This window comes from Cherax quadricarinatus, chromosome 94, assembly GCF_038502225.1.
Source record: "Cherax quadricarinatus isolate ZL_2023a chromosome 94, ASM3850222v1, whole genome shotgun sequence".
NCBI lineage: Eukaryota > Metazoa > Arthropoda > Malacostraca > Decapoda > Parastacidae > Cherax > Cherax quadricarinatus.
In genome coordinates, this window is record NC_091385.1 from 5,392,691 (window position 1) to 5,406,420 (window position 13,730).

The 13,730-nt window shown below is 43.0% G+C and overlaps 1 protein-coding gene across 3 annotated transcripts in view; it reads right to left on the reverse strand.

Moving 5' to 3' along the window:
- The window catches only part of LOC128700881 (galactoside 2-alpha-L-fucosyltransferase SEC1-like), a 58,201-nt gene extending 46,583 nt beyond the window's left edge, over positions 1 to 11,618 (reverse strand). The window contains exon 1 of one of the 3 annotated variants that reach the window (XM_070104739.1): positions 11,480 to 11,618. In XM_070104739.1, coding sequence (XP_069960840.1) covers positions 11,480 to 11,493 — 14 coding nt within the window. In that variant the 5' untranslated portion in view covers positions 11,494 to 11,618. The remainder of the gene's footprint in view (positions 1 to 11,479) is intronic. The other 2 variants (XM_070104740.1, XM_053794352.2) reach the window with 2 other exon arrangements.
- Between the last annotated feature and the right edge of the window lie 2,112 nt (positions 11,619 to 13,730).

Genomic DNA, 13,730 nt, shown 5'->3' on the forward strand with positions numbered 1-13,730 from the left:
CACACACACACACACACACACACACACACACACACACACACAGCGACAGAACGAAAACGATATAACATCAAAAGTCAAGCCTGACCCGAAACTGTTGTATAGCCACATCAGGAAGAAGACAACAGTCAAGGACCAGGTAATCAGGCTGAGGAAGGAAGGTGGGGAGTTCACAAGAAACGACCAAGAAGTATGTGAGAAGTTCAACATGAGGTTTAAGGAAGTATTTACAGTAGAGACAGAAAGGACTGGGAAGTCACAACAGGACGGTATGCCAGTAAAGGATATACCAACAAGTGCTGGATGAAATACACACAACTGAGGAAGAGGTGAAGAAGCTGCTAAACGAACTTGATACCTCAAAGGCGGTGGGACTAGACATCTCTCCGTGGGTCCTTAGAGAGGAAGCAGAGATGCTGTGTGTGCCACTAACAATAATTTTCAACACATCCGTTGCAACTGGGCAAATACCTAAGGTATGCAAGACAACAAATGTAGTCTCTATTTTTAAGAAGTGACAGACACAAGGGACTAAACTACAGACCAGCTTCACTGACGTGTATAGTAGGCAGAGTCATGGAGAAGATTATCAGGCGGAAAGTGGTGGAGCACCTAGAATGGAACAAGCTAATAAACGACAACCATCACGGTTTCATTGAAGGGAAATCCTGTGTCACAAACCTACTGGAGCTTGTTGACAAGGTAACAGAAGTACGACACGAGAGAGAGAAGTGGGTAGACTGCATTTTCTTGGACTGCAAGAGGGCCTTCAACACAGTTCCTTATAAGAGAATAGTGCAAAACCTAGAGGATCAGGCATGTATAACAGGAAGGGCACCAAAATGGATCAGAGAATACCTGACAGGGAGGCAACAACGAGTCATAGTACGTGACGAGGGGTCAGAGTGGGCGCCTAGGACGAGCGGGGTTCCACAGGGATCAGTCCTGGGACCAATGCTAGTTTTGGTATATGTGAATGACATGACGGAAGGGGTAGACTCAAAAATGTCCCTGTTTGCAGATGATGTGAAGCTAATGAGGAGAATTAAATCGGATGAAGATCAGGCAGGACCACAAAGAGACCTGAACAGGCTGCAAGCCTGGTCCAGCAACTGACTCCTCGAATTTAACCCTGGCAATGTAAAGTCATGAAGATCGCGGGAGGGCAAAGAAGACCGCAGACAGAGTATAGGCTAGGTGTCCAAAGACTGCAATCCTCACTCAAGGAAAAGGATCTTGGGGTGAGTATAATACCGAGCATGTCTCCTGAGGCGCAAATCAACCAGATAACTACTGCAGCATATGGGCGCCTGGCAAACCTGAGAATAGCGTTCTGACACCTCAGTAAGGAATCGTTCAAGACGCTGTACACCGTGTACGTCAGGCCCATACTGGAGTACTCAGCACCAGTTTGGAACCCACGCCTGGTCAAGCACGTCAAGAAATTAGAGAAAGTGCAAAGGTTTGCAACAAGACTAGTTCCAGAGCTATGGGGAATATCCTACGAAGAAAGGTTAAGGGAAATCGGCCTGACGTCACTGGAGGACAAGTGGGTCAAGGGAGACATGATGACAACATATAAAATACTGCGAGGAATTGACAAGGTGGACAGAAACAGGATGTTCCAGAGATCGGACACAGAAACAAGGGGTCACAGGTAGAAATTGAAGACTCAGATGAGTCAAAGGGATGTTAGGAAGTATTTCTTTAGTCATAGAGTTATCAGGAAGTGGAATAGTCTAGCAAGCGACCTAGTGGAGGCAGAGTCCATACATAGCTTTAAGAAGAGGTATGGTAAAGCTCATTGAGCGGGAAGAGTGACCGAATAGCGGCCAGTGAAGAGGCGGGGCCAGGAGCTGTGAATCGACCCCTGCAACCACAACTAGGTGAGTACACACATATACACTCTGAGTGCTTACGTGGTCCAGGAAATGTGAGGAAGGTGCAGGTGTTATTGGATGTGATTAGGTTGACACAACACCCGTGTGTTGCCAGCACTTGTTACACACGTGATGTTACTATAAACACACACACACACATACACATACACATACACACACACACACACACACACACACACACACACACACACACACACACACACACATACATACATACATACATACATACATACACACACACACACACACACACACACACACACACACACACACACACACACACACACAGAAAGTGCAAAGGTTTGCAGCAAGACTAGTCCCAGAGCTAAATGAAATGTCCTACGAAGAAAGGTTAAGGGAAATCGGCCTGACGACGCTGGAGGACAGGAGGGTCAGGGGAGACATATATAATACTGCGAGGAATTGACAAGGTGGACAAAGACAGGATGTTCCAGAGATGGGACACAGCATCAAGGGGTCACAATTGGAAGTTGAATACTCAGATGAGTCACAGGGATGTTAGGAAGTATTTCTTCAGTCATAGAGTTGTCAGGAAGTGGAATAGTCTAGCAAGTGATGTAGTGGAGGCAGGAACCATACATAGTTTTAAGACGAGGTTTGATAAAGCTCATTGAGCAGGGTGAGAGAGGACCCAGTAGCGATCAGTGAAGAGGCGGGGCCAGGAGGTATGAATCGACCCCTGCAACCACAAACAGGTGAGTACTCACACCTACGAGTAAAATATGAAGCAAACATTTATCTTAGCCAGTGTAATGATTCAGATGCGAGGAGTTGGGGGTTCGAATCCTGCCGCTTCCTGAGATAAATATTTGCTTCATATTTCATTCATGTCGTGAAATTACTGGTTCTTCAACCAGGCTGTTGGTGCTAGCGGCCCCCAGACCCATGTACCACTCAGACCGGCAAATTAGCTAAGAAATAATTGCACATTTTTAACTCAAAAACATTTGCATTAGTTTCAGTAATATTTTTTTATATTTTCTGTTAAGAAAATGAAGAATCATGGACCACGCATGTTGATAAAATGCTCTCTTATTGTTTTCTGTGGTAAGTCCCAACAATTTTCTTAATTTACTCTACACTTCCTAATATACTTCTCACTCCAATAAGTTGTAGCATTGTGCAGATATGGGACCAGCCTCCCCCCCCCATATATATGTGTGTGTGTGCTCACCTATTTGTAATCACCAACTGGCCCCGCCTCTTCACTGATTGCTACTAGGTCCTCCCCCTCCCTGCTCCACGAGCTTTAAACCATACCCCCTGCCGGGATTGAACCCGCGGTCATAGAGTCTCAAAAACTCCAGCCCGTCGCGTTAGCCACTAGACCAGCTAGCCACAATAAGATTCATCCAACTAGGTATATTTCTACACCATAGGGGGTATGGTTTATTTGCAATCGTGTCATTACGATTTCTTAAGCCACGAGCTTTATCATACCTCGTCTTAAAGCTTTGTATGGTTTCTGCCTCCACTACATCACTTGCCAGACTATTCCACTTCCTGACTACCTTATGACTGAAGAAATACTTTCTAACATCTCTTTAACTCATCTGAGTCTTCAGCTTCCAATTGTGACCCCTTGTTGCTGTGTCCCATCACTGGAACATCCTGTCTCTGTCTACCTTATCTATTCCTCGCAGTATTTTGTATGTCGTTATCATGTCTCTCCTAACCCTCCTGTCTTAAGTGTCGTCAGACCAATTTCCCTTAACCTTTCTTCGTAGGACATTCCCCTTAGCTCTGGAACTAACCTTGTTGCAAACCTTTGTACTTTCTCTTTCTTGACGTGCTTGATCAAGTGTGGGTTCCAAACTGGTGCTGCATACTCCAGTATAGGCCTGACGTACACGGTATACAGTGTCTTGAACGATTCCTTATCTAGTTGTGTGTGTGTGTGTGTGTGTGTGTGTGTGTGTATTTGTATCGTTGTAAATGAAAAAAAAGAATTATCAGTCTGTAAAAGATTTTTTATTTTGAATAGTATAGTTTTAAGGGAGCTCGGCGTATTCGGCAACATCAGTTATGGTAGTTTTAAAATTAAGTCAGGTTTGCGTGTAAAATATTTGGTCTGTGCTGGGAGCAACGTTTAAGGAGGATGACATGTGTGTAGAGTTGACAAAAATGACAGATTTTGAATTCTGCAGGGCGGCCCAAAAGGAAAAACGAAAGTTTCTCCTTTTACATTTAGTAATTTATACGGGAGAAGAGGTTACTAGCCCCTTGCTCCCGGCATTTTAGTCGCCTCTTACAACACTAAGTGTAAGTAGAAGTAGCAAAACATACGTGAAATCTTGCATGTTTATGAGACAGAAAAAAGACACCAGCAATCCTACCATCATGTAAAACAATTACAGGTTTCCGTTTTACACTCACTTGGCAGGACGGTAGTACCTCCCTGGGCGGTTGTTGTCTACCATCCTACTACCACAGGACGGTAGTACCTCCCTGGGTGGTTGTTGTCTACCATCCTACTACCACAGGACGGTAGTACCTCCCTGGGTGGTTGTTGTCTACCATCCTACTACCACAGGACGGTAGTACCTCCCTGGGTGGTTGTTGTCTACCATCCTACTACCACAGGACGGTAGTACCTCCCTGGGTGGTTGTTGTCTACCATCCTACTACCACAGGACGGTAGTACCTCCCTGGGTGGTTGCTGTTTACCAACCTACTACCACAGGACGGTAGTACCTCCCTGGGCGGTTGTTGTCTACCAACCTACTACCACAGGACGGTAGTACCTCCCTGGGTGGTTATCTACCAACCTACTACCACAGGACGGTAGTACCTCCCTGGGTGGTTATCTACCAACCTACTACCACAGGACGGTAGTACTTCCCTGGGTGGTTGCTTTCTACCAACCTACTACCACAGGACGGTAGTACCTCCCTGGGTGGTTGCTGTCTACCATCCTACTACCACAGGACGGTAGTACCTCCCTGGGTGGTTGCTGTCTACCATCCTACTACCACAGGACGGTAGTACCTCCCTGGGTGGTTGATGTCTACCAACCTACTACCACAGGACGGTAGTACCTCCCTGGGTGGTTGCTGTCTACCATCCTACTACCACAGGACGGTAGTACCTCCCTGGGTGGTTGCTGTCTACCAACCTACTACCACAGGACGGTAGTACCTCCCTGGGTGGTTGGTGTCTACCAACCTACTACCACAGGACGGTAGTACCTCCCTGGGTGGTTGTTATCTACCAATCTACTACCACAGGACGGTAGTACCTCCCTGGGTGGCTGTTGTCTACCATCCTACTACCACAGGACGGTAGTACCTCCCTGGGTGGTTGCTGTCTACCATCCTACTACCACAGGACGGTAGTACCTCCCTGGGTGGTTGCTGTCTACCATCCTACTACCACAGGATGGTAGTACCTCCCTGGGTGGTTGTTGTCCACCAACCTACTACCACAGGATGGTAGTACCTCCCTGGGTGGTTGTTGTCCACCAACCTACTACCACAGGATGGTAGTACCTCCCTGGGTGGTTGTTGTCTACCAACCTACTACCACAGGATGGTAGTACCTCCCTGGGTGGTTGTTGTCTACCATCCTACTACCACAGGATGGTAGTACCTCCCTGGGTGGTTGTTGTCCACCAACCTACTACCACAGGATGGTAGTACCTCCCTGGGTGGTTGTTGTCCACCAACCTACTACCACAGGATGGTAGTACCTCCCTGGGTGGTTGTTGTCTACCAACCTACTACCACAGGATGGTAGTACCTCCCTGGGTGGTTGTTGTCTACCATCCTACTACCACAGGATGGTAGTACCTCCCTGGGTGGTTGTTGTCCACCAACCTACTACCACAGGATGGTAGTACCTCCCTGGGTGGTTGTTGTCCACCAACCTACTACCACAGGATGGTAGTACCTCCCTGGGTGATTGCTGTCTACCAACCTACTACCTCTATATATATATATATATATATATATATATATATATATATGTGTGTGTGTGTGTGTGTGTGTGTGTGTGTGTGTGTGTGTGTGTGTGTGTGTGTGTGTGTGTGTGTCGTGCCAAATAGGTAAAACTTACGATTTTGGCTTAAATAACAATGCTCTTTTTGCCGAATAAGGCAAGCGAAAAATTGTGTATGCAGTAATTTCGCAAAAAAACATTCCGAACCTAACTAATTTTTTAAATTTCATTGTGTTTGTTTATTATTAAATTACTGTAAACTTATCTAAAATATATTTAGTTGGATTAGACTAAATTAAATTGCGCCTGTTATAATAACGTCAGGTAAGTTTTCTAAAGTTCTTTTGGTACAAAATTATTAATTTTTACATTTTCATATATAAAAAAATATATTTTCAAACGTATAAGAGAAAATTTTAGATATGACTTAATTTTAAACGAGTTCTTGCTAGTTGACCATTTGTACCTATTAGGCACGACATATTATAAGGGTAACCCAAGGCTCTAGCATTCTCCCACTTCTCCAGTATTCTCTCTTGTCCAGTATTCTCTCTCTCTCATCCAGCATTCTCCCAATTCTCCAATATTCTCTCTGTTCTCCAGCATTCTCTCACTTTTCCAACATTCCCCCACCTCTCCAGTATTATCTCACTTCTGTAACACTCTCCCACTTCTCCAGTATTCTCTCACTAATCCAACACTCTCCCACTTCTCCAGTATTCTCTCACTAATCCAACACTCTCCCACCTCTCCAGTATTCTGTCACTTCTCCAACACACTCCCACCTCCAGTATTCTCTCACTACTCCAACACTCTCCCACCTCTCCAGTATTCTCTCACTTCTCCAACACTCTCCCACCTCCAGTATTCTCTCACTTCTTCTTATGTGCTTCGTATTCTTATTTTTCAGATAAAATTTACACTGGTTTCCAAGACTGCACTTGCTTGTATGTCGTATATTCCTGCATATTTCAAGGTGTGGCTGGTAACATTCTTTCATTGTCTACGGGTTTATTTCGCTTCGTGTTTACACATGTGATCTGTGCCAGCACCCTTAGTGATTTTATTTTTGTCTTTCATTGTCTACTCCTTTTTCCTCCGCGTCAGCTGATTTTTCGTTCAGTTCCTCTTGTTTTCTTATCGATTCGCTGTTTTCGACTGTTTTCATTTTATTGAGATTGGTTTCGTTGCTTCGTGTTTTGTATTATTATGGTAGACGATATCGGGAAGTTGATGAAGAAGATACTTGTGCAATATTTAGGAATCTTTATGGAGGAAACGTTTAGCCAACCAGTTTCTTTTTCAGTCTGATGCAGAGAAGAACGGTGGAAGATGTAGAGGAGTTTGAGGTAATCAGTCCCTCGGCCTGCAGCCTGTGTTAAGTCCATCAATAATCATTTACATAAGACACATGTTCTGCATTGTAAGTCACACGTGCTACATCATATGACACATGTGGTACATCAAGGCACATGTGCAACACTTAGGTATAGTCACCTATATTCAACTAACGAAGCCTGCACAGCAGGCTTCGTTTGTTGAATATAGGTGACTATAACACTGGAGACGGCAGTAGTTTTGACGTGATCAGTCCCTCAGCCTTGGTATATTTCTGAGGGACTGACCATCTCAAACCACTGTCTCCACTGTTATACTCGCCTGTATTCGACTGTAGATGCCTTCTGTTTGTTAGTAGAAAAACTTTTGCCAAGACTGATGGAGTGAACACATCGACTCCAGGCTGAGGGACTGATTACCTCAGACTCCTACTCATTTTCCACCTTTCTATAATTGGACTGAAGAAGCCATTGGCTGGCGAAACGTTCCGAGAATAAGGATACCAAAATGTTGCACAAGTCTTTTGTATGAAGCACTTGTCATTTTAATAATAATAATAATAATAATAATAATAATAATAATAATAATAATAATAATAATTCTACCAGTACATGTACAAGGTATACAGACCATAGCTGACATCAATGACATACTACTATATAGAAAGCCACTTGTTATGCTGAACATTTCCCGCAAATTAGATCAGTTTTATCCCAGGATGCGACCCACACCAATCCACTAACACCCGCTAACACCGGTGTAAGGAAACACGTCCGATGTTTCCACCCCTTCGCCAGGAATCGAACCCGGACACTCACCGTGTGAAACGAGAGCTTTTGCCACCTGGCCACGGGACACCAGCTGTGATTCTATAGAGAGTCTGTTCTCATTCTTCGTATATTGGACAGATTTCGAAAAAATTCATTTTGTTTTCTTGAGGGTTATTATTAATATAAATAATTTACTTTTGTCAGTTTTAGTTAATTTTTCATGCAAATAAATTTACAGTGACCCTCCCGAATGTATTTCTCTATAAGAAGCATGGATTTTTTCTCTGTTTATTCCACAATTTAGGACTTAGGGAATAAAATATTGACACGGTGGAAACACACGCAGAGATACACTATAATACAATTCTATGTTAACAACGTTTCGCCCATAAAGCTGTTTTTTGAAGTCACAGAAAATCCTACATGAACATATATACCAAGAGAGTATAAAATGCTCAACCAGATTTCCCCTCTGTTAAATAAGCCCAATGGGTGGGCGAAACGTTGTTAGTAAACTCGCATTATACTGTATCTATGTGTTTCCAGCGTGGAGGTTTTCATACCACGTTTCTCTAGTTTCCTCACTAGCCTAACTTGGGGAATATAAAGAAAAAGTTACAAGTTATGTGTGAACTTTTAAGAGTATCTGCGTCTTAGTATCTTTATTTGAAAGTATCTGTGCCTCGATATCTTCAACTATCTACGTCTTAGTATCTCCCTAAATAAGATATTACCTCTCTTGGCATCATATTGATATACAGTTCCGACAGATATTGTATAAGACACAGGTACAACACTTGTTTATCTTGATTGCTGAAGCGTTTCGCCTAAATAACAGGCTTCTTCAGTCCAGGAGACTACAACACTGGAGATATCAGAAGCGAGTTTTGACGTGGTCAGTCCCTCACTTTGTTAGTCCCTATCTGGGGCAGATACGTTAAAATGTGTGAACATACACGAGGTCAGAATAAGGAAATAGTTGGGAGGTTCAGTGATTTAGCGAGACAATGTGTCGTATTTGATGTATTCTGAGTAGTTTGAAGTTTCCAGATTAAGTTTAACCTCGTGAACCTCACCAGAGATACGTGGCCTGGTTATGAACCGGGCCACAGGGACGCTGATCCCAGGAATGCCTTCCAGGTGGACTCCAGGTGGGTCAGGGTAGCCACTGGTGTTAAAAACTGAACGGAACGCATTTTGTTCAGGTATAAGTGAACACTCTCACATAAAAGGACTAAGTGAAGTACTCGGCGCAGAACTGTTGCAACTTACAGCCATCTACACTTACAAAATAGATCTTAGGGACCACTTACATTCTTACAAGAGCAGACAGGACTTTTTATTATGAAAAAAGTTTTGCTTCTGACTTTGTTCACTTCAAACAAGTGAACAAGGTGTTAGGTACATGAACATCTTATATGGTGTACCTAATATTTCCAATATTATATAGCAATACAAGATATTGATAGATATTTTAAATATTTAATAAATATGGGGATTTCGGGGATCAGCGTCCCCGAGGCCCAGGCTATAATTAATATTAATTATTTACCATAGTATTTTTATTAGTCTAGTCTTCTAATTATTTAATTTAGTCTGTGCTAGAAATGACTAGGATGGAGAACTGTACTAATTGTACTGGCTGAGTTCTCGTCATCAAAGTGACCAGCACTTTGCTAGTGGGTGAAGGACAAGCAGCCAGTATTTGTTCCAGAGACACGCGTGGATTCTTGCATTTTCAGTAACACTGGCCACTTCTCTCACACACTTGTTCTGACACTTTGTACATCCTGTTAAATTCGTGGGAGATGTGTTTATATTTTTTTTCTGCACGGCTGGTGTCTTGTCAGCCTGCAGTGTTAGTCTGGCCGTGATGTTCATACCAGGGAGAGACTGGTGACTTTCTGACTGATTCAAAGAACACAAAAGAAGTGTTAGGCTCACCGTCATGTTAGAGATCACAGTCATCCTACTGACGAAGCTTATATTCTGGCCTCAGAGTAGGTTGTTGTGGAGATGGTTGTAAATAATGCAGTGGTACCGACAAACCGTGGAAGAGAACACCTGTGTACAGGTCAGGACATTTATAAAGGACACGTTCCGTCACGAGTGGCTTTTTCAGACAGTAACGTAACCTGGAGTAAACTTGACCATAACATATTACTCTTCTACGTGTGAACATGATAACGTTCACACGTAGACAAGTTGATAGGACACATGTGCATCGCTTAGGTATCTTGATTCCGAAGCGTTTCGCCTGTCACTGCGTCAAAGTTGTAATGTTGTGATGGATATACGACGACTGACACGCATCCATAAGACCTAAGTCGTTGAAGGTATACAATGCTGACTATATTGACAAGTATATAAGGTCTGACTATACTGACAAGTTGTATATAAGGTCTGACTATACTGACAAGTTGTATATAAGGTCTGACTATACTGACAAGTTGTATATAAGGTCTGACTATACTGACAAGTTGTATATAAGGTCTGACTATACTGACAAGTTGTATATAAGGTCTGACTATACTGACAAGTTGTATATAAGGTCTGACTATACTGACAAGTTGTATATAAGGTCTGACTATACTGACAAGTTGTATATAAGGTCTGACTATACTGACAAGTTGTATATAAGGTCTGACTATACTGACAAGTTGTATATAAGGTCTGACTATACTGACAAGTTGTATGTAAGGTCTGACTATACTGACAAGTTGTATATAAGGTCTGACTATACTGACAAGTTGTATATAAGGTCTGACTATACTGACAAGTTACATATAAGGTCTGACTATACTGACAAGTTGTATATAAGGTCTGACTATACTGACAAGTTATATATAGAATGAGACGCTTGTTCTTCTCTGTATTGGACTGAGGAAACCAGTGTGTTGCGATAAAGATACCCAAGTGTTGCACAAGTGTCTTAATTCATCAACTTGTAGTTGTTCTTAACTATTTACATCACGAGTTGTGTTTTGTTCATGAACTAAACCAATTTCATGAACAAGAATTGAAAAAAAAATGTAAAAAAATCTTTCATAAACAAAAAATTTAAATATTGTTCATGAACACGAAAAAATTGATCATGAACAAGAATTAAATTTTATTTGTTTTATTGTGAAGACGTTTCGCCCACCAGGGACACTATAACAACACAGTGTCATAACCAAAATTGTCTCTTACATCGTGACGTATGTAATAAGATAACAGTAAACAGGTGATATCACAGTAAGCAAAATAACCACTGTGAAAAAATAGTGAATTTCCAAGCGCTTTTGTGATTTCTCACATTATCAGTGTGAGAAATCACGAAAGTACTTGGAAATTCACTATTTTTGTTCACAGTGGTTATTTTATATACAGACGTGAACTAAACGGGTTCCTCTCCAGTCTAGCACTTCCCACTTCATTGTTTATCCCACCTGTTAGCCAAAGATTATGGCATCTCAGGTAGGATAACCAGGTCTGGTGGACTAGTCTTATAACAAACATATGTTAGTAGCTTACAATGGAAGAGTCATGTCACAGCTGAACGAGAGAAGGGAGATGTTTCTGCGTTAGAGACCAACGCTTGACTGTGCAGTGTAAACCTCACAGCACATCAGCAGGTGTACACCACCGTCACTGATAACACCATCCATTGTTTGCAACTCTGTTTTATAGTGTACCAGCCACGGGACTATTTGTCAGAAGGAAGCCTGACATGAGTCTGTCAGGAGAGATAAATCGGTCAACGGTACTGAGAAGAGAAGAGGAATCACAGCTTGTGCTGGGTGACAGATAGTTGTGTGTGTGTGTGTGTGTGTGTGTGTGTGTGTGTGTGTGTGTGTGTGTGGGACCAATGGCTTTCAGGCGGGTATGTCAACTGTGTCATATATACAATTCAAAAACAGGCAAAATTATTTACAAACATTATCTCTCAGTCCACTGGAGGATTCGAACCTGCGCACTCTGCATCAAAACACACAATACTTTTGAGTAAGTACTGTGTACTTTGATGCAGAATGCGCCGGTTCGAATCCTGCTGTGGATTGAGAAGTAATGTGTGTGTGTGTACTCACCTAATTGTGGTTGCAGGGGTCGAGGCTCAGCTCCTGGCCCCGCCTCTTCACTGCTACTGGGTCCTCCCTTTCCCTGCTCCATGAGCTTTATCATATCTCGTCATAAAACTATGTATTGTGTGTGTGTGTGTGTGTGTGTGTGTGTGTGTACTCACCTAGTTGTACTCACCTAGTTGAGGTTGCGGGGGTCGAGTCCGAGCTCCTGGCCCCGCCTCTTCACTGATCGCTACTAGGTCACACTCCCTGAGCCGTGAGCTTTATCATACCTCTGCTTAAAGCTATGTATGGATCCTGCCTCCACTACATCGCTTCCCAAACTATTCCACTTACTGACTACTCTGTGGCTGAAGAAATACTTCCTAACATCCCTGTGATTCATCTGTGTCTTCAGCTTCCAACTGTGTCCCCTTGTTACTGTGTCCAATCTCTGGAACATCCTGTCTTTGTCCACCTTGTCAATTCCTCTCAGTATTTTGTATGTCGTTATCATGTCCCCCCTATCTCTCCTGTCCTCCAGTGTCGTCAGGTGTGTGTGTGTGTGTGTGTACTCACCTAGTTGTACTCACCTAGTTGAGGTTGCGGGGGTCGAGTCCGAGCTCCTGGCCCCGCCTCTTCACTGATCGCTACTAGGTCACTCTCCCCGAGCCGTGAGCTTTATCATACCTCTGCTTAAAGCTATGTATGGATCCTGCCTCCACTACATCGCTTCCCAAACTATTCCACTTACTGACTACTCTGTGGCTGAAGAAATACTTCCTAACATCCCTGTGATTCATCTGTGTCTTTAGCTTCCAACTGTGTCCCCTTGTTACTGTGTCCAATCTCTGGAACATCCTGTGTGTGTGTGTGTGTGTATGTGTGTGTCTGTGTCTGTGTGTATGTATGTATGTATGTATGTATGTATGTATGTATGTATGTATGTATGTATGTATGTATGTATACACTCAATGGCCACTTTTTTAGGTACACCTGTACATCTGCTCAATGCGAATATTTAATCATCCAGTGACTGATAACATGAAGACGTGATCACGACGTCCAGTTGCTCATAAGTGGCTATTACTAACATGATTGTTAGTGACAGACGGGGTGGTCTGAATATCTCAGAAACTGTTTATCACCTGGGATTTTCACACACTACAGTCTCTCGAGTTTACTGAGAATGGTATGAAAAACGCAAAACATTCATTGAGGGGAAGTTATGTGGGTGAAAACTCTTTATTAATTTGAAAAGTGAGAGGAGAATGGCCAGACTGGTTCAAGCTGAGAGGTAGTTGACAATAACTCAAATAACCACACGTTACAACAGTGGATTGCAGAACATCTCTGAACGCTCAACTCGTCAAACCTTGAAGTGGATGGACTTCAGCAACAGAAGACCCCACGGAGTTCCACTCCTGTCAGCTAAGAACTTGAAACTGAGGCTACAGTGGGAACAGACTCAATGGACAGTTGAATATTGGAAAAACGTCGCCTGGTCTGGCGAATCATGATTTCTGCTGCGACATGCAGATGATAATACCAAAATTTACCGTAAATAACATGAATCCATGGCTCCATCCTGCCTTGTGTCCGTGGTACAGGCTGGTGCTGGTGGTGATGTAATAGTGATGAGGGATGATTTCCTGGTACACATTAGGCCCCATAATACTAAATAAGCATCGTTTAAATGCCACAGCCTACCTAAATATTATTGC